The sequence below is a fragment of the Oryctolagus cuniculus genome, chromosome 10 (assembly GCF_051225735.1).
Source record: "Oryctolagus cuniculus isolate XC-2025 breed Fujian yellow rabbit chromosome 10, ASM5122573v1, whole genome shotgun sequence".
Lineage (NCBI taxonomy): Eukaryota > Metazoa > Chordata > Mammalia > Lagomorpha > Leporidae > Oryctolagus > Oryctolagus cuniculus.
In genome coordinates, this window is record NC_142876.1 from 114,043,409 (window position 1) to 114,070,886 (window position 27,478).

The window sequence follows — 27,478 nt, forward strand, 5'->3', positions numbered from 1 at the left end:
CCTGGAAAAGGGGCAACCGGGACAGAATCCGGCGCCCCGACTGGGACTAGAACCCGGTGTGCCGGCGCCGCAAGGCGGAGGATTAGCCTAGTGAGCCGCGGCGCCAGCCATAAATAAATCTTTTTTAAAAAAGACATTGCAAATGTTAAACATTAAAATTTAACCTATTTTGTTAAAAACAACCTTTTAAAGATAAAAATAACGTAGTTTTTGTTCAATTATTCCAGACTATATTCTCACATATAGGGGTAGTGATAGAAAGAATAGGAAAAAACATGAGAGGACAGAGTAAATACCTGAGATAATAGAGAAATATCTGTTCAAGTGCTTTTCAGTGCAAGAGTAGCTGGCAGAGGCCGGCTCCGGTGTGCTGGCGCCGCAGGCAGAGGATTAGCCTAGTGAGCCGCGGAGCTGGCCAATTTGAGTGAATTATTATGATCTCTTGTTTACAGAAGTCAATGGCAGTGTTTTATAAACAGTTAAGTGTATGCTGAATTTACTAGGCAGTGCAGAGTTCCAGCTTCAACTGTAGTCACTGCCGGTGTCAACCGTCTCATTATCATGGGCTTTACTGAAGGAGTAACTCACTGGAGAGAACAGAACTCTTTCCACCCTGGCCCCCTGAAGATTCAAAAGACCATTCCCACCACGGCAGAGCCTTTCAGTTCCTATGAGCAGGGCCAGCATCGTGGCCTAACAGGTAAAGCCGCCTCCTGCAATGCTGGCATCTCTCCCACACGGCCCTGAGTCTCAGCTGCTCCACTTCCGAGCCAGATCCCTGCTAATGTGCCTGGGAAAGCAGTGGAAGATGGCCAAATGCTTGGGTCCCTGCACTCACGTGGGAGACCTGGAAGAAGTTCTTGGTTCCTGGCTTCTGCCTGGCCCAGACCAGACCATTTGGGGAGTGAACAAGCAAATAGAAGATCTCTCTCTCTCTTTCTCTCTCTGTCTCTCCTTCTGCCTTTCAAATCAATCAATCAATCTTTAAAACAATTTTCCAATATCTTCTGTTCATCCCATGATCCCTGGAAGAGCCAGCATGTTTGTGGCAGCTCCAGTAACTTCTTTTGGTTGCTTGCAGAGCTGTTTAACTGGCAATATTTGTGATTGGGCACTATTAAACCTTCCTGCATTCCTGAGTAAGCCTTACTGCCTTATTGGCCATGGCTCAACTTTTTTTTTTTTTTTTAATTTGTCTTGGGTTTTACTTGGCAGCATTTTATTTGGAATTTCACAACCTGCAATATTAAGGGAAGTTACAATGTTTGTGTTATCTTTGTCACATTTTAGAGCCGAAATTTAACTATCTTACCAAAATGAATTGAGAAAAATTTTTAAAGCATTTATCTCATGAGTTTATTTACAAACATATCCAGTATGCTACATGAGTTCAAGAGTTTGATCCACAATCAATAGATCATACCTCTTGAACTGTTCTTCATTTCTAGTGAGTAGATGACTGAAAGAATCCTCATTTTTTAAATTTTTATTAACTTTTTTAAACATTTCATGTTTTGTTTGAAAGGCAGAGAGACAGAGACAGACATATAGAGATCTTCCATCTGCTTGTTGACTACTCTAAAGTCTGCAATAGCTGGGGCTGGACCAGGAGCGGGGAGCTCAATTCAGGTTTCCCATGTAGCGGCCGGGGCCCAGCCACTCGAGCCATCATCTGCTGTCTCCTAGGTGGGCATCAGCAGGAAGCTGGGATTGGAGGAGGAGCTGGAACCTGGACTCAGGTATTCTAATATAGGACGTGGCTGCAGCGGCTTAACCACTGCACCAAGGGCCTGCCCCCAGTGTGTTTCTTAAGCTTTAGGTGTCTTCGCATCAGGAAAGGAGTGGCAAGTCCAGACCCAAAATGCAAAGTCATCGTAATCAGTCATTGCTTTCTTTTTCCACTTAACGTGGCCAACTCTTCCCTGGGCTCTTCTGGGGGTTCCTACAGACCACAGAGCCTGAACCCCAGCTACTCTGCTCCAAAGTGGCCCAGACACCCAATGGGGATGATATGGCAGCACCATACTCTGTGTTCCTTTTTTTCACACCCTTGTTCTCTTTCTACCTTTTTATGTGGTAAAGTTTAAAATTTTTATTTACATTTGTTTATTTGAAAGGCAGAGAGACAGAGATCTCCTGGCCACTGATCCATTCCCCAAATGTCTGCAACAGCCAGGGCCGGGCCAGGCTGAAGCCAGGAGCCCCAAACTCAATTTGGGTCTCCTGTGTGGGTGACAGGGATCCAAATATTTGGGCTGTCACTTACTCCCTCCCAGGGTGTAGGCGAGCAGGAAGCTGGAATTCAAAGTGGAGCCAGGCCTCAAATCCAGGCACTCTGATCTGGGCTACCAGCATACCAAGCTGTGTCTTAACTGCTGCACCAAATGTCCAAAACAATGGTGCAACTTCTTTTAAAAAACAAACAAAAAATCTGCCCATTAGCATCAGAGTTGGGGGAGGGGGGAGAAGGTTACAGGTACAGATTCTGAAACTCTGCAGTCTTAAGAGACTGGGTGGCTGCAGCCTCATTTTGAGTATCCATCCCAGTGCAACAGGAGAGAAACAGGACTCATTTAGAAAAATATCAAGCTCCTCACAACTGGACACGTGTCCATTTCTAGCTCCAAACCAATCAGGAGCGAGGAGTGTCAGATCCTAACCGGCAGTGACCCCTGCTGCCCTGGTAGGGACTCCTGAACGTTCCAGCATGCCCAAAATGGCCTCATGTGAACTTTCCGGGGTGATGGTATCCAGCACCATTGCTGTGGTGTGTCGTGTGCAAAAAGAGTGAAAGCCAAATCAGCGGTGCCTGTGCAGATCACCTAGCTGGGTGCCAAATGCTGTCCTGTGCCCAGGGGTTTGAGCCAGATTGAAGTGCCGTGTGCACTGGGGGAACGGGCACGCCTTCCCACCCCCATGAAAGCACCTGTTCGGCTCCCATAGGACAGCAAGTTGACGGAAGCTCACCCTGCTGTGCTGTCCGCGTGTTGGAGCATGAGCGCCCCATAACCCCTGTCTGGGTTGCATATTGTCCCCTTGTCAATTTCTATCTGCAAGTGAGCCAAAGACCCTGGGCTTGGTAAGGCCACTGTGATGTACAAATAGTTCCACTTTCTGGAAGCAGGTTTGTGACAATGTTTCAGGATCACCTTTTGCAGCATGAGAGTTAGTGAAAGAAAAAAGACAAAGGCTGTCCCTTGCACTCTTCATTAAAAAAATTTTATATATTTGAAATGCAAAATGAGAGAGAGAGAGAACAGGAGGAAGGGAGAGAGAGAGAGAGAGAGAGAGAGAGATCATTCATCTACTGGTTCATTCCCCTACTGCCCACAGTAGCAGGGCCGAGTCGGGCTGAAAGCAGGAACTACAGCTGCATCTCCCACGTGGGTGGCAGGATCCCAGCACCTGGGCCTTCCCCTGCTGCTTCTCCTGCACATCGCAGGAAACTGAACGCAAGTGCAGACGGACACCCCACGCAGGGGCTCCAGCCACCGCGCTGGCACATCGCCTGCCCGTGTTCTCCACCTCCTTTCAGGCTCGGGACCTTCCACGTCTCACCTGTCGACAGGCGTGTTGGCCTGCCAGGTATGTAGCCTGCTTCCTCGCGCCCCCCCCAGCACCAGGTGAACACCATGCTCCCCATCAGCAGCTTCCTGCCTGACTCGCAGGCGCACACCTGTCCTTTCCCAAGGTCCTCCTGGGGGGACATCAAGCACACACCTGTGGGGCCTTGTAGAATCAAGCTTTTTTTTTTTTTTTTCTTGAAAAATTTTTTTTTAAAGGTTTACTTGAAAGTCAGTTACCGAGAGAACTGAGCTTATTTTTTTAAAACTGGAGGCTTACCTGAACATCTTGCTCCCCCAAGTACAGAACCTAACAATTCCCATGCTCTCTCTAATCTGGTCTTCTACTATTTTGTTGGTTGCCCCAATCAGCCAATTAACACATTTCGACATAGAGCTTAAGAAACGTTGCCCCCCAACCCCCCATTGAAATACTAAGGAATTCAGCTGTAAAAGCTTCTAGGCCCAACATTTTTTGGGGGGTGTCGATGTTTCTTTCATTTTTTTAAAAAAATTTTTATTTATTTAAGTGCTAGAGAGAGAGGGAAAGACAGAAAATTCTTCTATGGGCTGGTTCACTCCCCAGATGGCCGGAGCTGGGCCAATCAGAAGCCAGGAGCTTCTTCTGGGTCTTCCACTTGGGTGCAGGGGCCCAAGCATTTGGGCCATCTTCCGCTGCTTTCCCAGGCCATAAGCTGAGACCTGGATCAGAAGAGGAACAGCCGGGACTTGAACCGGTGCTCATATGAGATTCCGGTGGCAACGCAGGCCCAGGGTTGAAAGCCACAGCGCCGGCCTGTTTACCTTCGTCTTTAGGGGACATTATTCTTCCTGCTTGTCTGCCGGATGACTCCTGTCCGGGACAGTGCTCAGAGCCAAGCTTGGCTGCGCTTCCTGGGGGTCGTCTCCTCCAACTCAGAACCCCGCGGAGAGCCCTGACTGGGAGACGGAGCCTTCCAAGTGAGAACTCTGGTGGCTGCTTCAGTCACAGGAGCTGCAGACCCCGGCCCACTCAGAGGACGGGGTCGTGCACACTTCCGCTAAGACAAGCAAGCCCCGCACAGAGACCTGGGGAGCGCGGCCCGCTGGACGCTGGGGGTGGACAGCCCAGCAGGCCCCGCGCGGCGCGCTCCCGGCGGGGAGGCCAGCCCAGGTCCCCAAGCCCCCGGGCGCCCCGCGGCCCAGGAAGCGAGCCGCGCGCCAGGACCGCGGGCCCCCACGCCCCTCCCCGCCGCACGGCGGCGCTGCGCAAGGCCGGCCGTTGTCCGGGGCCGTTGGGCGCCCACGTGGCTTCTGGACGCCTCGAGGCCGGCGCGGGGGCGGGCGCCATTACGAGAGGCCGGGGGCGCGGTGTGGAGCCGACCAGGAGCCCAGAGCGCGCCCGCGGCGGCGGCGTCGGGTGGGAAGACGAGGCGCGGCACTGGGGGGCGTGGCGGCCGGCCTGCAGGCGGGGCGCGTCCAGGGCAGGAAGCTGGAGTCCCCGTCGAGCTGGTGGGCGCGGCCCCCGCAGAGGCCTGAGGCGTCCGGCGCAATGGCAGGGGCCGCCCCCGGGGCGATGGCAGGGGCAGCGCGGCTCGCCACGCCCGCCACGCCCGCCACGCCCGCCGCCGGGCGCGTGGTCCAGGGCGAGCGGGCCAGAGGCGCAGCGAAGATGCTCGAGGTCCTGGTGCTCAAGGTGAGCGAGCGGCCCGCGCACGGACGGTCGGGCCCGGGTCGGTGCAGGCGGGAGGCTGGAGTGCGGGTGGGGGTCGCTTCAGAAGGGGGCGCGTGCGCTGTTCCGGACGACCCCGGAGGGCGGTTGCTGCGAGCTGTCTTGCACTAGGTGTGCATGCCTGACTCGGGCACGTTGGCAGGTGTGTTGGTGCCCCGCACACCCCAGCCCACGTCCGCCCTAGGTTAGGGCCCTCGCGGGGAACCGTGGACCTGGCTCCCGCCCTTCCCCCGCCGCCCTCGGGGCTCGGCTTCTGGGACCCCCCCCCCCCCCCGCCGCCCTCTCCTCACGCGGGTGTCCTGGTCCCCGGGGCGGGCATGGGCTGCCACCTTGGAGACTTGAGGTGCCGGGAGGGCTCCCGAGGAAGCCGGAGGGGAGGCCCTGGAGGAGGGAGTTTACAAACCAGAGCCAGGGTGTGGGATGGGGAGGGGCGCCGCGAAGGAGGGGGATGGGTGGTGTTTGTGTTCTGTGGATTCACCCGACCAGAGCGTCACACACCCCCGAAGCCGCTGACTCCTTGCAAGGAGGCCTGGCTCTCAGACTTTTCAATCTGTTTTATTTATTTGACAGAGTTAGGGACAGTGAGAGAGACAGACAGAAAGGTCTTCCTTCCTTTGGTTCACCCCGCAAATGGCCGCCACGGCCGGCATGCTGCGCCGATCTGAAACCAGGAGCCAGGCGCTTCCTCCTGGTCTCCCATGCGGGTGCAGGGCCCAAGCACTTGGCCATCCTCCACTGCCCTCCCGGGCCACAGCAGAGAGCTGGACTAGAAGAGGAGCAACTGGGACTAGAACCCGGCGCCCATATGGTTCGCTGGCGCCCCAGGCAGAGGATGAACCAAGCAAGCCATGGCGTCGGCCTCGGCTCTCAGACTTTGAAGGGATTTCAGGTCTCCCTGGGAGGCTCCTCTGCACTAGTCAGATGTTATCCATCAGTCCTAAATATGTCACTCCCAATTCCTTCCTGTGAAAGGGCTCTCACCCATCGTGCCACGTGCACGCCCGTGGGTGCAGGACTTGGGCAAGAAGTGCTGGGCTCGTGCCCTCCTGCTTGGGAGCCCGTCTGTGTGTTGGGCCCTGGAACCTGCTTATGTCTGCCCTCAGCTCTGCCCGGCCTCCACTTAGGACTCGGACCTGGCTCACCCTTGGAGCAAATCTTCTGCCCCTTATAGGAGTATGTGCCCCAGTGAGGTCCAGGTTCCGGCTGTCCTGATGCTCAAAAGGATGAATTTTATCTGGACTTTGCCACGACTTTTTAAAAAGATTTACTTATTTGAAGAACAGAATGACAGAGACCAACAGAGAGGGAGATCTTCCATCCACTGGTTCATTCCTCAAATGGCCGCAACAGCCAGATCTGGCAGAGTCTGAAGCCAGGAACCAGGAACTCCATCCGGGCCTATCATGTGGGTGGCAGGGGACCAAGCACTGGGACCCCGAGGCACATTCCCAGGGAGCTGGATCAGAAGTGGAACAGGCGGGACTCGAACTGGTTCTTGGTGGTCATGAGACAGGAACCCGGCAGAGAAGAGAAGCAGCGACCCAGAAGACAGCCGCCTCCCTGAGTGACGCAGACAGAGGCGAGAGCTGTACCTGGAGAGCCGCATCACCAGGAGCCCTGTAGCAGGGCAGCTGTGCTGTTCCTGAAGAGTCCGGCCTGCAGGAGACTCTGCCACATCTGGCGGGGCCGAGACCTCTCCTGGCTAAGGAGGGCAGAGAAGAGCTGTTGGCTGCCAGGAATGGGAGGAGGGCTCGCACGCCCCAGCTGGTTAGGTGCCGCGTGTGATGTCTGCATCGCACCTCAGGGTGCCTGTTCAGATCTGACCGCTCAGCTTCTGGTCCAGCTTCCCGTGTGCTCACATGGGAAGGCAGCGTATGATGGCCCAAGTACTTTGACCCCTGCCCCTGTGTAGGAGGTCAGAGTGGAGTTCCTTCCCTCCTCCCAGACTTGGCTGTTGTGGGCATTTGGGGAGTGAACCAGCAGATGGAAGAGCTCTCTCCCCATCCCCCACCTTGCTCTTGCTGTCCATCTCTCTCTGTCACTCTGCTTTTCAAATACATAAGTACACACAGCATATATGAGGAAAGCATCCCGGGCCACACACTTCTGTGTTTGAAATCTGGGAGGCCGTAGCACCCTGATGGCTGGGCACGTGGCCTTGGAGAGTGGCAGAAAGCAGTAGTCCTCGGCCTTCCCTGGGAAGCTCCTGGAGGAACTGGCAACTAGAACTGTGTGTGTTGCTGTCTGCAAAAACTGGGCCTGGCTTGCATTTTACAGGCTTTAGAAGCAGATTTTTTTTAATGAAACGTTCTAGCAGCCTCAGCATTTAACATTAAAAAAATTATTTATGTATTTTCATTGGGAAAACAGGTCAGCAGAGTTCTTCCGTCTGCTGGTTTACTCCAGAATGCCCACAGCAGCCAGGGCTGGGCCAGGCCAAAGCTGGGAGCCTAGAGCTCAGTCCTGGTCTCCCACGTGGGTGACAGCGCCACAGTGCTTGAGCCATCATCTGCTGCCTGACCAGTAGGCATGTTGGCAGGAAGCTGGATTGGTGGTTGTGTGGCCTTGATGTGAACCACGCACTCTGAGTGTGCCAAGCCGTGAGCTGACTGCTGCCCCAAATGCCCACCCCTAAGAATGCTTTGTAAACGTCTTTCCTAAATTAGTCTTTGGAAAGTTTTCAAACACAAAAACAGCATCATGAATACCTGTGTGTACTACACCCACACTAACTGGTTGGTAACGCTTTGCTGCGTTTGCACTTCAGAAATATGTGTATGTAAAAATTACTTTTTCTTTTTTGGTTGAGCCATTTGAGAATGACTCTAGAACTCAGAGCACTTAACTGATTTTTCTAGGAACAAAGACCTCCTCTTATAGAACTATAATGTAATCATCACACTTGAGAAATTTAATGTTGGTGCAACACTGTTACCCTGATACACAGTCTGTACTCCCTTTGTCCTGATAAGGTCTACTGTAGCTTGTTTTTTCTGATAAAGAACCCAGAACTACACATGCATTTAATTGTCATGGCCTTGTAGAGTTCATTAAGGCAGTACATCGGTCTATCTTTGATGGTACTGAAATTTCTGAAGAATAAGGGCGGTCACTTTGCAAAATATTCCTTAATAATTATAACTATATTAATATATTTAGGTTAGACATTTTTAGTAAAAATGCTACATAAGTTATGCCACGTCAGAGGACAAGATGTTTTAAAAAAAATTGATGCTGGGGCCAGCATTGTGGTATAGCAAGGTAAGCTACCACCTGTGATGTCAGGACCCCATATGGGCACCTGTTCAAATCTCATCTGCTCCACTTAAGATCTAGCTCCCTGCTAATGTGCCTGGGAAAGCAACAGAAGATGACACAAGTGCTTGGGCCTCTGCCACCCATGTGGGAGACCCAGATGAAGCTCTTGGCTTCAGCCTGGTCCAGCCCTGGTCATTGCAACCATTTGGGGAGTGAATTGGTGGGTAGAAGATCTCTCTCTGTCCCCCTCTCTGCCTCCCTCCCTCTCTAACTCTGCGTTTGAAATAGATAAGTAAATCTTTTTTAAAAATTCAGATTAATTTAAAAATTTTAACTTTTTATTAGAAAATGCATTGGAGATGCAGAAAAGTGTGGAAAATAGTATCGATATTGGGACACCTACCAAACTCTTATCTATTTGAAAGGTAGAGACACAAGGAGAGACAGAGCTCTCCCATCCCTTTGTTCGCACCCCAGATGCCCACAGTAGCCAAGGTGGGGCCAGGCCAAAGCTTGGAGCTGGGAACTCACCCTGAGTCCCCCACACTGAGGACAGGGACCCAGTCACTCAAGCCATGGTCAAGAGGCCTCCTAGAGTGTGCACTGATTAGCAGCAAGCTGGAATCGGCATCAGAACGTGCACGGAAACCTAAGCACTCCCATGTGGAACGCAGACCCGGCCTGAGGATTCACTGCTATGACAAAAGCCCACCCCTGTTTTTTAATTGATGTATAATTTATTTACAGAAAAATTCATTCCTTTTTGTGTAGACTTCTGTATTTTGAAAAATGCATAGCATCGTGAAATCACCCCCACAGTCAAAATGCAGAAGCATTTCCTCACTTCCCCATATTCCCATGATGACGCTCCTTTGTAGCTGTATCTTTCTCTACCTGTAATGCTTTATAAAGAAGATTGTTTTCTGCTGCTATTAGTTTTTCTTTTCTAGAATGTCACAGAAATGGGTGCCTGCAGAATCCCAGAGCAGTAGTGGCCTTTCACTGTGGCTTCTTCAAAGACGACACACTGGATACTGCTTTGTGTTGCTGCATAGGGTCAGTGGCAGAGTAGTATTCCGTTGTGTGCACACACAGCAGTTTATACTCACAGGCCACTTGAGTTGTTTCAGTTTAGGGAGATGATGAACAACACTGCTATCATCTTTGCCTACAGGTAGTTGTATGGACTCGAGTTCATTTCATTTGGGAGAATAACTAGGATGGAATTGCTTGTGTTTTAACTTTATGAGAAACTGATGGACTGTGTTCCAGCATAACTGCCTTTTTGCATTTCTGTCAAAAATGTCTGAGTTCCCTTTTTCTCTCTCTCACTGTCTGACTTTGCCTGTCTAATAAAAGGGGGGGGGGGGCGCAGCGCCATGGCTCACTTGGTTAATCCTGCACCTGCAGCGCCGGCATCCCATGTGGGCTCTGGGTTCTAGTCCCAGTTGCTCCTCTTGCAGTCCAGCTCTCTGCTGTGGCCCGGGAAGGCAGTGGAGGATGGCCCAAGTGCTTGGGCCCTGCACCCGCATGGTAGACCAGGAGGAAGCACCTGGCTCCTGGCTTCGGATCGGCGCAATGCGCCGGCCATAGCAGCCATCTGGGTTGTGAACCAACGAAAGGAAGACCTTTCTCTCTGTTTCTCTCACTAACTCTATCTAATAAAAAAAAAAAAAAAGTATGAGTTCTATTTGCTCTTCATCCCTATATACAGTTAGTATTGTAAGGTTTTTTGTTTGTTTGTTTTTTAAAGATTGATGATTTTGACAGAGTTAGAGATCTTCCATCTGCTGGTTCACTCTTGAATTGGCCACAAAGGTGGGAGCTGGGCCAGGCCAAAGCCAGGAGCCCCGACTCCATCTGGGTCTCCTTTGTGGGTGTAGGGGCTCAAGCGCTTGGGCCATCCTCCACTGCTGTCCCAGGCACATTACATTACAGGGAGGTGGATTGGAAGTAGAGCAGCTGTGACTGGAACCCACGCCCTTTCTCCAGCGCCAGCCTCACCTGATGGCTGTAGACTCAAAGCTGAGACTTGGACTTGAGGTCAGATAGTGAGTCCTCCAGTTGTGTTCTTCTTTCTCATGATTATTTAGGCTGTTCTAATTCCTTTGTCTTTTTTTTTAAATAAAAGATTTATTTTTATTTATTTGAAAGTGAGAGTTACAGAGAGAGGTAGAGCCAGAGAGAGAGGTCTTCCCTCTGCTGGTTCACTCCCCAAATGACTGCAACACCTAGAGCTTATCTGATCTGAAGCCAGGAGCTTCTTCCAGGTCTCCCACGCAGGTGCCGGGCCCCAAGGACTTGGGCCATCTTCTGCTGCTTTCCCAGGCCATAGCAGAGAGCTGGATTGGAAGTGGAGCAGCCAGGACTCCAACCGACGCCTATATTTTTTGCCGCCGCTGCAGGCTGTGGCTTTAACCCGCTGTGCCACAGCACCAGCCCCTAATTCCTTTGTCTTTCCAAGGAGGATCTCATTATTAGCATGCTGATTTGTAACCACCCCTTCCCTGCAAAAATCCATCATTAAACCTGCTGGAATTGTGTTGTATTTCTAGATCACTTCAGGGGAAAACAGCCGTTTCTTAATTATGGCCCCCACAGATGCTAGGGGGGTTCCCACCCCCAGCACTGCGCAGCATCGCATGAACGGCCTCCATTACTGTCAGCCACCCCTCAAGGCGCATAGTCCATGGTGCTGAGGGTCCAGTCGGGCCCTCCGCTGAGGTGGATGGACAACCCCTACCCCAAGGGTGACCTTTTTCGTTTGATCAGTAATTTTTTTATGATCTTGTCCTCATCACCTATTTGTATACAAAAGTTGCTTAAAATTTTAAAACCAATCTAAAGAGACAAAAACTAAAGGATCGCTGCATTTATTTAACTGGGCAGCTGTTCCCTCAAGCTTCGGCCCTGCGTAAGTCAGTCCACTTCCAGAGTTTCTCTGCAGCAACCGGCCCTGCTGGTCTCTTTAGGGCTGACCCTCCTGTGTCAGAGGCTCAGCTTGTACGGTATTGCTGGATTTGAGCTGCACTCCAGTGTCAGCCCACCTGCCTGTCTGTGTTGTGGTGGGTCCAGGGAGCTATCTTGAGGACTTTGACTGTAGTAGGGGTGGATGGAACAAGGGTCTGTTTATTTCTAAGAGTTTGTTTTATCTGTTTGAAGGCTTTTTTATTTGATTTAAAGATTTTATTTATTTGAGAGGTACAGTTAGACAGTGAGAGGGAAAGACAGAGATAAAGGTATTCCTTCCGTTGTTTCACTCCCCAATTTGCCACAATGGCCAGAGCTACGCCGATCTGAAGCCAGGAGCCATGAGCTTCTTCCTGGTCTCCCACGCAGGTGCAGGGGCCCAAGGGCTTGGGCCATCTTCTATTGCTTTCCCAGGCCATAGCAGAGAGCTGGATCGGAAGTGGAGCAGCTGGGACTTGAACCAGCGCCCATCTGGGATGCCAGCACTTCAGGCCAGGGTGTTAACCTGCTGCACCATAGTGCCAGCCCCGAGAAGCCTTTTTTACAATAGAGGACTTTTCCCCACTTTGTGGCTTTCTACGTCTGGAATTTGCAGGTCTAACAAGCAAATTAGATACAACAGGATCTAAAACAAAAAGATTGAATCGTTATTAGAGTACCTAGGAAATGTGTTCTCTAAACCAGGAGCAGGTTTTCTCACAGAGAGAGGCATGTAGGCCTGGCCAGGTACGTATGAGGCCCGACCTCTCTCTGTCTTTACATGGGATAGTGGAAGAGACATCATAAGAAAGGTGTGAACCTCTTGAGGGAAGACGCCCTGTTGACTCCATTACCTAGGCGGCCTGGGAGAAGAGCTGGCTTGAACAGGAGGTTAGTACAGAACAGGCGGCACTTCTGAAAGGAAGATTGCAGTCCTGCCTGTCTTGACCCGAGGCCTTGCCCTCAATGGCAGTAGTTATCTTGGAAGCCGGGCAGAGTAAAGGGCTCTTTGAGCTTGGAGCCAGTAGGATCTGTGGTTCTAACCTGGGATCCCTTCAGCCCCAAGGCAATTCCATTCACCCAGCTCTTGACAGAATTTGGTAGAGGCTGGCTTTTTTCAGGATGGCTGTTTGCCCCATCTCCTGGCTTTCCAAATTGAAGCCTGATGCCATTTGGGATGGACTGGCCTCACTGGGTCTCGTTGATGGCAGAACACTGTGTAAAGTAGCTATTAGTTGGCTTGACAGCTATCTTTACATTCCTCCTGCTAAAGCAGACCACAGAGGCATCCTCTAAGATGTCAGTTAAGGGGTTGTTGAGTTCTGTCCTTAATCTTTGGTGGCTGAGCTAGAAGTCTGTAGTCACAGGCATGTTTTGACAGTTTTTTTTTTTTTTTTGAAACAATGCAGTGCCCATGAGGAGAGCTATGTTCTTTAAGATCAAAACATGAAGATCGTTTCACTAATTTGTCTATAAATTTTGTTATTAATTTGCCAAGAACAACTTTAACTTGGACTTTAGAGGGAGCAATGAGCACTGTATTATACCTCTAACTATATTGTTTTTAGATAAATAGTATACCTTTATGGTTGCAAATACCTAACACAAGTGCAACTTGTTTGACCAGCAGACCCAAATGCAAACATGTCAATAACTTAAAAAAAAATTTTTTTTTAGTTTTTCTGTACCAACAAATTGAGAACAGCCTATTTATCATATTTATTTAAGTCAGGTGCACCAGAAAGGTAATTGGTGTTAATTTAGCAGTTTTTAATAATTTTTATATAGACACACAATCTGCACATAAGTATCTGGCTCCTGCCATCGGATCAGCCCGGTGTGCCGGCTGCAGCGGCCATTGGAGGGTGAACCAACGGCAAAAAGGAACACCTTTCTCTCTGTCTCTCTCTCACTGTCCACTCTGCCTGTCGGAAGAAAAAAAAAGAAAAGAAAAGACAAAACAAAAAAATTAATGGGGCTGGCTCTGGTGCAACAGGTTAACGCCCTGGCCTGAAGCGCCGACATCTCACGTGGGCGCCGGCTCCTGGCTTCAGATTGGCACAGCTCCGGCCATTGCGGCCAATTGGAGAGTGAACCAGCAGATGGAAGACCTCTCTAACTCTGACTTTCAAATAAAGAAATCTTAAGAGTGTTAATTTTTTTTTAATCTATGATGTCAGTGACCACCCGAGGCTGTTGACATGAGCTGCCTAGACTAAGGAAGCCTTTTGAGTCCACAACTCTCAGTATTTGGACAAGGCCAGAAGCAAAGTGGAAGTTCTCTCCTCCCTTTAGAGAAAAGTACATCCTCTTTTGATGGCTGCTGCTTTCCACTGGGGCCTCACGGAGATCCTTCATGTAGAACATTTTTGCCACAGTGTCTTGGCTTTCTATGCTTGACATGTAAAACAAGTCCATATTTAAACAGACTTTTAAAACTTTGAAACTTTTAAAACTCAGCTGTTTTTAAACAAGTAGAACTTAATGAGACAACGATTATCTCAGTAGGATACAAAAAGACTATTTTCCCAAATATCTATTAACACTTAAGTATTTCATCAACCTCATTGCTTTTACAGAGGATCAGATTTTAATCTTACGTCAAAAAAAAAAAAACAGATTGATAACTTTTGTAGCTAACAAAAAAATTGTATAACCATTTAAGACTTCCACACACCTTTTGCAGCTTACCTAAACCGTTTTATCTTTTCCATTCCAATCTTACAATCCATGTCCTTTCTTTATTATTTCACTAAGAAGCACAGCTTTGACTTGGCAACCTTTTTTCCATCTGTTGATTTTCTTGATTTACATTGAAAATCACAATTTAAAAGAATATCCCGAATTTCAACCTTAGTTACTTCTGAGCAGTCTTGAATTATTTTTATTTATAGACAGCTTATGAAAACCTATTTGTCAACAAATCCAGAGTTTTTCATAGACTGTAAGGTGTTAAGAGTATCTAAGTTTACTTGTGGACACATGTATCTCATTTACCTTTACCCAACTTACATTTAGCAACTACACACAGATTGTTAGGGTTGGAGTAGCTGGGGTTCTGGCCTTTTGTACCCCCCCTCCCCCCGCCGCCCCGGGATGAGAGAACTGACATCAACGGAGACAGGCCACTTCATTAAGGCAAAGAGGGAAAAGCATCCTGTTCTAGAAAAGTCTGGTCTGGAGTGCACTTGGGGCTGGGGTTTTACCTGGTTAAGGAGGGAGTTTGCCACTGTCGCTGTGGGGGAGGGAAAAGACTTTGCAGCTGGTGGAAAGTGGAACTGGGGGCTCTGGGAAGCCTTGGGAACTTTCCTCAAATCTAATTAGAAAGCTGCCCTGTGCAGCTCATCTATTTAATTAGTTGTTTTGCAAGGAGTCTGGGGGAGGTTGCACCTGGTTCCCCAACCAGAGGAGGTTGCACTGGTTGTCAGAAGGAAGGGAGGAAATGGGGAGGGGTGGGCTGAGGGCAGAAGGAATGCGGAAGGGGCGATGAGCCCTTTACAGCTGACTGAAGATACTGGCATTGTATCATACTTTGAATTAATGTCAGAATTACATTTATATGGAATTTTATTTTTTATAAAACTGGAAATCAGTTTTATCAACCTGAGATCTGTTAAATGGCCATTTTTCATTTAGTCACCTGCTGTCTGGCAAGGGTTAACATCATTGCAGAACCTGTAATGGTTGCATAGAAGCCAATAGGGATTACAGTTGAAGCCTTCATAGGTAAGCCGATGACAGCCACATTTCATTCCCAGGACAGATTTCTCTTTCTTCTTTAGACCTTGGGAAAGCCTCTAGCACAACTTCAATGGTGTCAGCTAGAAACAAGTTTAAGTAAAAGACAAAGGCCTCTGCCACACTTGGGGAGGCTTGGTTCCTGCACCCTGCTTTGCTGTTGCCGTGAGAGCACAGGCTCTTGTTCTGCAGGGAGGGCTCTGCTCCGGCACTGAACCCTGAGCTGCTTCCCGCCCTCTGCTTGGCGGGCTCCACTCTTTCCTTGGGGTGAGTGTCCAGGCTTTTTTTTTTTTTTTTTTGGAGGCCAGATACTAGTTAAAGCAGTGAAAACAGATTTTATTCAGTACCTCCTGAAGAGAGCTGAGCTCCATTACCAGTGGTGCAGAGGTGCCTGGGTGTTTTAAAGGGAGGGCTGGGGTTGGCACAGCTCAAGGGAAGAGTGAGAAGAGGTCATTCAGGGTAAATGCGTGATCCCAGCTGTGTGTGCTAGCTGGAAGTTATGGAAGTTAGCACGCTGTCTTCTTGCAGAAACTGGCATGGCGGCCCTGGCCTCATAGGAGTGGCTACTGAGCAGGGACACACTTCCAGATTTGTAAGCTTTTTTGAGTGAAGTCTCTAAGAACGGAAGGTTGGGGCCTGCCTCAGATGATAGCCTGAACAGTCAGTTCTTCTGGCATTGTGGAGCTTTCTCTGGCAGGCAGGCAGGCAGGCAGGCTTGCTTATTTATTTATCAATTTTATTTAAGAGTGACGGGGGTCGGGGGAGAGAAATAGCTCTTATCTACTGATACACTTCCCAAACGCCTACCATGGCCAGGACTGGACTGAAGCCAAAGCTGGCAGTAGGGAACCCATTCCAGGTCTCCTGCATGGGTAGCAGGAACCCAGTTGGGCCATCACTGCTGCCTCCCAGGCTCTGCATTAGCAGGAAGCTGGAGTCAGGAGCTGGAACTGAATACTGAATCTTTAGCACTTTGGTGGGGGGATTCAGTGAGTGTCATGACTGTTAGGCCACATGCTCACCACTCAAGTGAGCACTTTAATGAATAATTGCAGTCATCCCAGGGTTGTGGCCTTGTGCTGCTGGAAGCCGGAATCTGGTTGTCTCTGAGTGCGAAGGACTGAATGGAGCCACATGCCCGGAGTGCTGTTTCTAGGGGCAGCAGCTGTAACTGCGTGCTCCTCTGAGCCCTGCACTGCTCACGTACTCCATACTCCTTGCTGTCTCCCCCATTGCCGTTCAGGACTTGGCAAGGATGGGGGGGTGTTGATGTGCAGACATCAGGGCTCCCTCTATGGCTGTTTCAGAATTTCTCCCCCTAATCCTCACTGGCACTGACAGCTCTGATTCCTCGAGCCACAGTGTGACTTTGTGTTGAGTTGTTGCCACTCTGTACAACTGGGAGGTGTTCTGGGATAGTCCCAGTGAAGTTCCTTCTTTCGAGGGTCAGCTCTCCAGTGTCTGTTGCTTTTGCTAGCTCTTCATTTATTTTGTGTTTTTTCAGGGTTCATAATTGTGCTGTGTGTGTAACTTATAAACTATTTTGTCCTTGCCAGAATGACTGCTATTCATTTTCCAGTTATTTATTATGAGAATAGTCAAACATTCAGAAAAATAATACGATTACTAAGATGAACTCTTCTATTCCTGCCACTGGTAACTTAGACTCCATATCTCTGGGTGTTTCTGCTTCCATACCTTTTCAGTAGACAGAGTTAGGGAAAACCTCTGAAAAATCGTGCGTTCTGGCCGGATCTGTGGTTCACTTAGCTAATCCTCCGCCTGTGGCTATGGCACCCCAGGTTCTAGTCCCAGTTGGGGCGCTGGATTCTGTCCCGGTTGCTCCTCTTCCAGTCTAGCTCTCTGCTGTGGCCCGGGAAGGCAGTGGAGGATGGCCCATGTCCTTGGGCCCTGCACCCCATGGGAGACCAGGAGGAAGCACCTGGCTCCTGGCTTCAGATCAGTGCAGCACGCTGGCTGTAGCGGCCATTTGGGGGGTGAGCCAACAGAAGGAAGACCTTTCTCTCTCTATCACTAACTCTGCCTGTCAAAAGAAAAAAATCGTGAGTTCTTTTTTAAAATTTAATTTTATTGGCCAGTGCCGCGGCTCACTAGGGTAATCCTCCGCCTTGCGGCGCCGGCACACCAGGTTCTAGTCCCGGTCGCTGCGCCGGAGTCTGTCCCGATTGCCCCTCTTCCAGGCCAGCTCCCTGCTGTGGCCAGGGAGTGCAGTGGAGGATGGCCCAAGTGCTTGGGCCCTGCACCCCATGGGAGACCAGGAGGAAGCATCTGGCTCCTGGCTTCGGATCAGCACAGCATCCTGGCTGTAGCGGCCATTTGGGGGGTGAGCCAGCAGAAGGAAGACCTTTCTCTCTCTCTCTCTCTCACTGTTTAACTCTCCCTGTCAAAAAACAAATCTTGAGTTCTTTTTTAAAATTTAATTTTATTTATTTGAAAGAGTTACACAGAGAGGTAGAGACAGAAAGAGAGGTCTTCCATCTGCTGGTTCACTCCCCAGATGGCTGCAACGGCTGGAGCTGTGCCAGTCGGAAGCCAGGAGCTTCCTCCAGGTCTCCCATATGGGTGCAGGGACCCAAGTTCTTGGGCCATCTTCTGCTGCTTTCCCAGGCCACAGCAGAGAGCTGGATTGGAAGTGGAGCAGCCGGGACTCGAACCGGCACCCCTATGGAATGCTGGCGCTTCAGGCCAGGGCTTTAACCCACTGCACCACAGCGTCTGCCCCAAATCATGAGTTTTTAGTGATGTTGTCAATCAAACTTAATTTTGGGGTGACTGGTGCTGTGGCATAATAGGCTAAGCCTTTGCCTGTGGTGCCAGCATCCCTTATGGGCACCAGTTCATGTCTTAGCTACTCCTCTTCTATCCAGCTCTATTGTATGGGCTGGAAAAGTAGTAAAAGATGGTCCAAGTATTTGGGCCCCTTCACCTGCATGGGAGACCCAGAAGAAGCTCCTGGCTCCTGGTCTCGGATCTGCCCAGCTCTGGCTGTTGTGGGCATTTGGGGATTGAACTAGCGGATGAAAGACCTTTTTCTCTGTCTCTCCCTCTCTCTCTAACTCTACCTCTCAAATAAATAAAATCTTTTAAAAAATTTAATTTTCCATTTTATAATTCTTTCCCCTAACAATAAAAATAACAATAGTAGATAACAATAGTAGGTAATAATAACAATAGTAGATAAGACCCATTCAGAGAAGTCAGTCTAAGTTTCATCCTTATTCTTTCTACTCCATTCTTTTCTCCTGTAGGAGGTAATCTGTATTTGTTTTGGTTCATCTGCTGTCATTTAAAAAAATATGAGCAGGCTGTATATATATTCATACTTATTTTTCTTACACAAAAAGAATACTAAAAATGTTCTGAACCTTTTATATATATGGATGGTTTAATAGGTATTTTAATAATAAGAATATTTTTAATATTTATATTTTTAAGCTACAGGAGACCAAATAGAACTGATTGCTTTTTGAGTTGTACTACATAATTGAGAATTGCATATTATTGATCACATGTTTTAAATTTTATCTTTGGCTCTTGGTATGACCATTTAAGAGAAAGGTAGTTGTCAAAAATGATAGATCACTTAAATTAGAAAGTTACATGGTTCTAAGGTTTATTTGGTTTTAAAAGAAATCATGCATGATTTTATAATCTTTTAAAAATTCTGCAGGTTGAAGATCCAGATTGCTTCTGGGTTATTATAAAAGGATGTAGTCCCTTTTTGGATCATGAAGTCGACTATCAAAAACTAAATAGCTTGAAGGGTTTCTCCAATGTTCTCTAATAACTTAATGGTGTCAGGACGTAGATTTAGGTCTTTAATCCACGTTGAGTGGATTTTTGTGTAAGGTGTAAGGTAGGGGTCTTGCTTCATGATTCTGCACGTGGAAATCCAGTTTTCCCAGCACCATTTATTGAATAGACTGTCCTTGCTCCAGGAATTAGTTTTAGATCCTTGATCAAATATAAGTTGGCTGTAGATGTTTGGGTTGATTTCTGGTGTTTCTATTCTGTTCCATTGGTCTATCCATCTGTTTCTGTACCAGTACCATGCTGTTTTGATTACAACTGCCCTGTAGTATGTCCTGAAATCTGGTATTGTGATGCCTCCGGCTTTGTTTTTGTTGTACAAGATTGCTTTAGCTATTCGAGGTCTCTTGTGCCTCCATATGAATTTTAGCATCATTTTTTCTAGATCTGCGAAGAATGTCTTTGGTATCTTGATTGGGATTGCATTGAATCTATAAATTGCTTTTGGGAGAATGGACATTTTGATGATGTTGATTCTTCCAATCCATGAGCATGGAAGATTTTTCCATTTTTTGGTATCCTCTTCTATTTCTTTCTTTAAGGTTTTGTAATTTTCATCGTAGAGATCTTTAACATCCTTGGTTAAGTTTATTCCAAGGTATTTGATTGTTTTTGTAGCTATTGTGAATGGGATTGATCTTAGCAGCTCTTTCTCAGTCATGGCATTGCTTGTGTATACAAAGGCTGTTGATTTTTGTGCATTGATTTTATATCCTGCCACTTTGCCAAACTCCTCTATGAGTTCCAATAGTCTCTTAGTAGAGTTCTTTGGATCCTCTAAGTACAGAATCATATCGTCTGCAAAGAGGGATAGTTTGACTTCTTCCTTCTTGATTTGTATTCCTTTGATTTCTTTTTCTTGTCTGATGGCTCTGGCTAAAACTTCCAGAACTATGTTAAATAGCAGTGGTGAGAGTGGGCATCCCTGCCTGGTGCCAGATTTCAGTGGAAATGCTTCCAACTTTTCCCCATTCAATAGGATGCTGGCTGTGGGTTTTTTATAAATTGCTTTGATTATATTGAGGAATGTTCCTTCTATACCCAATTTGCTTAGAGTTTTCATCATGAAAGGGTGTTGAATTTTATCAAATGCTTTCTCTGCATCAATTGAGATAATCATATGGTTTTTCTTCTGCAGTCTGTTAATGTGGTGAATCACATTGATTGATTTGCGAATGTTGAACCATCCCTGCATACCAGGGATGAATCCCACTTGGTCTGGGTGGATGATTTTCCTGATGTGTTGTTGTATTCTATTGGCCAGAATTTTATTGAGGATTTTTGCGTCTATGTTCATCAGGGATATTGATCTGTAATTTTCTTTCAGTGCTGCATCTTTCTCTGGCTTAGGGATTAAGGTGATGCTGGCTTCATAGAAAGAATTTGGGAGGATTCCCTCTTTTTTGATTGTTCTGAATAGTTTGAGAAGAAATGGGATTAGTTCTTCTTTAAATGTCTGGTAGAATTCAGCAGTGAATCCATCTGGTCCTGGGCTTTTCTTTGTTGGGAGGGCCTTTATTACTGTTTCAATTTCTGTTTCAGTTATGGGTCTATTTAGGTTTTCGATGTCTTCATGGTTCAATTTTGGTAGATTGCATGTGTCCAGGAATCTATCCATTTCTGATAGGTTTTCCTGTTTGCTGGCATACAGGTCCTTGTAGTAATTTCTGATGATTCTTTTTATTTCTGTGGTGTCTGTTGTTACGTTTCCTTTTTCATCTCTGATTTTATTGATTTGGGTCTTTTCTCTTCTTTTTTTAGTTAGTTGGGCCAATGGGGTGTCAATTTTGTTTATTTTTTCAAAAAACCAGCTTCTCGCTTGGCTGATTTTTTGTAATGTTTTTTTTGGATTCAATCCTGTTAATTTCTTCTCTGGTTTTAATTATTTCTCTTCTCCTACTAGATTTGGGTTTGGTTTGCTGCAGTTTTTCTAGGTCCTTGAGGTGCGCTGAAAGCTCATTTATTTGGTGCCTTTCCAATTTCTTGGTATAGGCACCTATTGCTATTAACTTGCCTCTCAATACTGCTTTTGCTGTATCCCATAAGTTTTGATATGTTGTGTTGTTGTCTTCATTTACTTCCAGAAAGTTTTTGATTTCTCTTTTGATTTCTTGAATGACCCACTGTTCATTCAGGAGCATGTTGTTCAGTCTCCATGTGTTTGCATACTTTCTGGGGTTTCCTGAGTTGCTAATTTCCAGCTTCATCCCGCTGTGGTCTGAGAAGCTGCATGGTATGATTCTAATTCTTTTAAATTTGCTGAGACTTGCTTTATGGCCTTAACGTGCTGTACACTGAGGCTTAATGCTATAACGAGTACTCAAACAGTATATTTCACTTTGTGTTTCTATGGGGGTGCAAACGACTGAAATCTTTACTTAATGTACACTAAACTGATCTTCTGAAAAAAAAAAAAAAAGAAAGAAAGAAATTATCAATTCCCAACTTGACTCTCACTGGGATTAAACATGACAATAGGTCAGATCTGATTTCATCATCATTTAAAAAAATCATCTATTATTTTTCACTTTATGTTTCTGTGTGGGAGCAAACTGTTGAAATACTTACTTAAGGTATACTAAGCTGATCTTCTGTATATTAAGATAATCGAAAATGAATCTTGATGTGAATGGAAGGGGAGAGGGAGTGGGAAAGGGGAGGGTTGTGGGTGGGAGGGACGGTATGGGGGGGGAAGCCATTGTAACACATGAGTCGTACTTTGGAAATTTATATTCATTAAATAAAAGATAAAAAAAAAAAAACAAAAAAAAAAAACAAAAAAAACTAAATAGCGCCATGAATGACTTCTATAACAGCATGTGTAAAGATATAGAAATAAAACCATTAATGTTGGAAGAAGGACAGGTATGTATCTGAATGCACTTTATTTATTGTATCTTTATTATTATTTGAAGATTTATTTAGTTGAAAGGCAAAGTTAGAGGGACAGATAGATCTTCCATCCTCTAGTTCAATCCCCAAATGGCCTTAATGACCAGGACTGGGCCAGGCCGAAGCCAGGAGTCAGGAGTTCCATCAGGATCTCCCACGTGGGTGCAGGGACCCAAGGACTCAGACCATCTTCCTTTGCTTTCGCAGGCTCATTAGCAGGGAACCAGACTGGAAGTGGAGCAGCCGGAACTGGAACCAGCACCAGCCTTTAATTATCCTATCTTGAAACACTAATCAGGATGTAGGGGTGGGTGTTTGGCCAGGTAGTTGAAACACCACCATGTTAGAGTGTTTACATTCGATTCCTGATTCTAGCTTCCTGCTAATACACAGACCCTGGGAAGCACCAGATGATAGCTCAAGTAATTAGGTCCCTGTTACCCACCTGAGAGACCTGGATTGAGTTCCTAGCTCATAGCCTTCGCCCTCTCCCCCGGCTGTTGTGGGCCTTGGGGAGTGAATCATTGGGTGGGAGTGCTCTGTCTACCAGATAATTGTTAAAAATATTTCAGGAGCTTAGAATGATGAATGTGATTAGAGTATTTTAACGTTCATGGCTGTTGCCTTGTGTTAGGTTTTTGGGTTGCATGAGACTCAGGCTGATGGTGGCAGGGGGTGGTGCTTGTGTAGGTCCAAGTGGGGCCTTGGGATAGATGCCATCCAGATCCAGGTGTTAGGGCCGTCTTCCTGGCGGTGGGAGCCAGGGCAGGTATAGGGACCTTGGCAAAGAGGACCTGGGGTTTTCAGTTCTGGGCCAGTGCCTCCCTCTTTGGTTGCTCATGGCTTTGACCGACTTGGGATTGTTTCTGCTCTGTGCTCCACATCAGGGCTTCTTTGCTTTCATGCAGCCTCAGCCACCATTGCTGTGGTCTGATTTTCTCTTGGGTCAGCCACGTTCCAAGTGTGAACTTCGGTAATAGCACGGAGGGGAAGGACATGAACACTCGTTAGGAGGGAGACAAGACCTCATCTGATTTCCTTCCCTCGTGCCCACAAATGTCCTTAGTGACCAATTTGTTATTTTTCCATACCAGTGACATACTGGAGGGATGGAACGGGGTCAGTGGTCCTTTAAGTGTAGTCTTGTTTGGGAAAGCATGATGGGCTCCTCACAGTGAGCATTTACCCAGGAGGTTAGTGCTTTCTCCCTGTCCTTTTGTGGAGAGGTGGTTAAACAGGACACTGTGAATAGATTCGGGGTCACTTGTTTTGAAGAACAGGCGTGCTGTTACCTTCACGTGGGTTTAACATGGGAGAGAGTGCCACTTGCAAGCCATGCTAGGGTGACCCCTCCTTCGTGGCACTGCTGTGAGTGTTTCACTTCATGCTCTCTCCATTCAGTGGCTGTCACTGCCCGAATCCACTTTCATTTGTTTTCTTTTTTTTTAAAGAGTGATTTATTTATTTGAAAGTCAGAGTTATGCAGAGAGGAGAGGCAGAGAGAGAGAGGTGGTCTTCTACTCCCTGGTACACTGCCCAGTTGGCCGCGACAACCAGAGCTGTGCCGATCCAATGCCAGGGACCAGGAGGAAGCTCCTGGTGCAGGGGTCCAGGGACGTGGCCGATCTTCTACTGCTTTCCCATCCATAGCAGAGAGCTGGATTGGAAGTGGAGCAGCCGGGGCTCGAACTGGCGCCAATATAGGATGCCAGCACTGCAGGTAGTGGCTTTACAGGATATGCCACAGCACGGGCCCCTCATTTGTTTCAATATGGTGATTTCTCCCACTCCTTCTGTATTGGTGAGCTGGAATTCTTCCTGTTTAGCACTTTCCTTTCAGCTGATCTCTGCTTTCTGGGGGCCTTTTCCTGGGAGACAGTGCTCAGTTTGGGCAGCCTCCTACACCTGTGTCATCTCCTGTAAGTGGGGTACAGGCTGAGACGATGTGGAGAGGAGCCTTTAGGGCTGTCATCACGTGACTAGAGGTTTTACTGCTGAACGTAATAAAGCCTGCCTTCTGTTTTGCAGGTCTGCGTGGTGTATTGTCCGGAGCTACGGTGCTGGTGCAGGGCCGTCATTAAGTCAATCATGTCTTCAGCAGACCATTACCTGGCAGAGTGTTTCCTTGTAGACTTCGCCAGGTACATTCCAGTAAAATCTAAAAAGTACGTATGTGTGTGTTTTTTTTTTATTTAATGAGCATAAATTTCCAAAGTACAGCTTATGGATTACAAGAGCTTCTCCCCCCCGTAACTTCCCTCCCACCCACAACGCTCCCCTCTCCCACTCCCTCTCCCCTTCCCCTTCACATCACGATTAATTTTCAATTATCTTTATATATAGAAGATCAATTTAGCATATGTTAAGATTTCCACATTTTGCTCCCACACAGAAACACAAAGTGTAAAATACTATTTGAGTACTACTTACAGCATTAATTAAACACCTAAGAGTAATTGTGTATTAATTACAGAGTTCAACCAATAGTTTTAAGTAGAATATAAAATGCATCTTTTGTATTGTTGTGGCTTCCCCCCAACCCTGACCTCCCTCCCTCCCATGGCCCTCCCCTCCCCCACTCCCTCTCCCATCCCGCCCTTCATCACGTTTCATTTTCAATTACCTTCATATACTGAAGATCAACTTAGTATATACTAAGCAGGGATTTCCACAGGCTGCACTCACACAACCGAACCAGGTATAGGGTATTGTTCGACTAGTAGTGTTGTTTTTAAGTTTCATAGTAAAACACATTAAGGACAGAGATCCTATACGGGGAGCATGTACCCAGTGACTCCCGTTGTTGATTTAACAATTGGCACACTTATTTATGCTGTCAGCAATCACCCGAGCCTCTTGCTATGAGCTGTCTAGGCTATGGAAGCCCCTTGAGTTCACCAACTCTGAATTTGTTTAGACGTATGTGTGGTTTTATGTCTGTTTGCCTTACTCTCTTTAAGGAGATAATGATGAATTTTAAAGGAGAATGTCAGTTTTTAAAGTAAGGGGATTACCTTTTGCAAAAAGAAGACATTGAGAGTTTTTGTGCCTTAAGAAATGAAAACTTGGGCCAGGCATTTGGCGCGGTGATGAAGTCACGACTTGGATGCCTGTGCGTCACATCAGAGTGCCTGCACTTGAATCTCAGTTCCACTCTCCACTCTGGTTTTCTGCCAGTGCACCCCCGGGAGGCAGCAGATGAGGGCTCAAGTTGACCCCTGCCACCCACACGGGAGACTGAGTTCTGGACTTCTGGTGTCAGCCTGGCTGTTGCCGCATTTGAGAAATGAATCAACCAGTGGACAGGCATCTGTGTTTGTCTGTCTCTGACTTTCAGATAAATAATGAAGGAAGACTGCAGGTTTCCATTCTGTGTGCATGACTAGGGGAGCAAATGGTCCTAATGAGGACAGAGAGAGTGACTGTGGCCTTTCTCCACTTGCCTGCCTAGGGTGGGGCAGGGCAGGTTCAGGCTGTTCCCTTCTCGTCTCCTGGGTGCCCTGTGCCAGCTGCTCTCTGGCCTGTCCTCTTAGTTTGCACGTGGGATGGGGTGGGTCCTTCAGTGCGGTTTGCCTCACTACCAGGAGGTAGAGAGAAACTCTCCGTGTCTCCACAGAGGAGGAAATTGATGGCCACCCTCAGGTTGCAGAGAGCAGATTATATACTCAAGTGTGTATTCCTGGTTGTTCTACGTCACAGAGTAAAGGTGTGGCTATCACGTAGGGTGCGGAGACAGTTCAGGCTCGTCCTGACTGTAACCTTCATTGACTGTGGGACTGCATGTCACAGCTCACTAGAAAACATTAGCACATCACTGTGTTCCTAAAGTTGTATTGATAAAATGCATGAAGTTTTAATAAATGGTTTCTGGGGGTGGGGGGAACATGCCAGCACACGAGACTAGTGCTGTGGTATAGTAGGTTAAGTCTCTGCCTGCCGTGCCAGCATCCTATATGGGCACCCGTTCACTTTGAATCCAGCTCCCTACTCATGGCCTTGGAGAACAGCAGAAGATGACCCAAGTGCTTGGGCCCTTGCACCCACGTGGGAGACCCAAAGTAGCTCCTGGCTTTGGATTGGCCCAGCTCTGGCCATTGTAGCTATTTGGGGAGTGAGCCAGAGAATGGAAGACCAAGCTCTCTGTCTTTCCCTCTCTCTGTCTATAGCTTTACCTCTCAAATAAATAAATGTTAAGAAAAAGCTAGCACAAGTCACTGTTGGTGTTTAGTGATAATTGTCCCATGGTTTGTCCCAGAGTAAGAGGATGTCCATTTAATAGGCAAACACAAGGGCTCTTATTCCAGTGCAAAAAGAGCAGAGCCAGCTAGCCTTTGGTGCAGTAAGAGGTGTCTCTCACATAGAGGAGTTTCATGGCAGAAGGGCTCATCAGACATGGAGGATTTGCAGATACTTAAGGGAAAAGTAGGTGCCTCCCCAGCTTGGGATTCTGCACCTCTGTGACCATAATTGTTATAAAAGTACTTGGGGTCAGCGCTGTGGCATAACGGTACAGTCACCAACTGCAGAGCCGACATCCCATATAGGTGCCGGTTAAAAAGCCCAGGCTGCTTCACTTCTGACCCAGCTCTCTGCTATGGCCTGGGAAAGCCAAATCCTTGGGCCCTGCACCCGTGTGCAGGAAGACCTGGAAGAAATTCCTTACTCCTGGCTGCAGATCCGCACAGCTCCAGCCGGTGTGACCAATAGGAGAGTGAACCTGTGGATGGAAGACCTCTCCCTTCCCCTCCCCCTCCCCCTCCCCCTCTTAATCCCGCTCTCCCTTCCCCCCTCTCCCTCTGTGCAACTCTTTCAAATAAATAAATCTTTTTTTTTTTTTTAAGTACTTACTGTGTTTAGCCATCTGGGGAGCTTTTCCTTTTGTATTTGGTGTTTTGAGTTTATTTTTGGCAAGAAAATCAAACGATTAAGTAGAGCTCTAACCTGTCTAAGACAAAGGGTAGGGCTTCAGGGAAGAGAGCTGCTTGATGGTGAGGAAATATGTTGACATGTCTGTTGCTTGCCTTACTTGTCACCTCGCCGTCCATCAGCTGTTTTGTGCAAAGTTGGCAAATACTAATTTTTAAAACATCTGTTCATAAACAGCAATGTTGGAGTAATTCTGGTCACATAGTAAATGGAATTTATTTCACAGGCTTATTCATTGTTATTCAGTGTTTCCTTTTATTTTTCACTTTTTATGTATTTGAAAGGCAGAGAGAGAGAGAGAGAGAGCGCACGTGCCTTCTTGTTTCACTTCTAAAATACCTACAACAGCCCTGGGTAGGCCATGCTGGAGCCAGGAACTGGAAACTCAATGTGGTCTCTCCTGTGGGTGGCAGAGACCCAGCCACCTGCTGCCTCCCAGGGCCTGCACCAGCAGGAGGCTGATTGGGTGTGGAACAAGAACTGGAGCCCGGGTGTTCTGACTCGAGATCAGGGCATCCCAAGCAGCATCCCAGCGGGTAGGCCGCATGCCTGCCCCTGTGCAGTATTTCTGTTCCTTCTTTCCCTCCTTCCTCTCTTCCTCCCTCCTTCC

At 47.6% G+C, this 27,478-nt stretch overlaps 2 protein-coding genes across 3 annotated transcripts in view; both read left to right on the top strand.

Annotated features, from left to right (window-relative positions):
* Positions 1-27,478, top strand: part of LOC138846706 (uncharacterized) — a 480,670-nt gene that overhangs the window by 125,916 nt on the left and 327,276 nt on the right. The window lies entirely within an intron of this gene.
* LOC149124433 (putative ATP-dependent RNA helicase TDRD12) overlaps positions 5,119-27,478 on the top strand; it is a 53,606-nt gene continuing 31,246 nt past the window's right edge. The window contains exons 1-2 of the mRNA XM_089306583.1: positions 5,119-5,238; positions 23,971-24,107. Of these exons, the coding sequence (XP_089162709.1) occupies positions 5,119-5,238; positions 23,971-24,107 (257 nt within the window). The remainder of the gene's footprint in view (positions 5,239-23,970; positions 24,108-27,478) is intronic.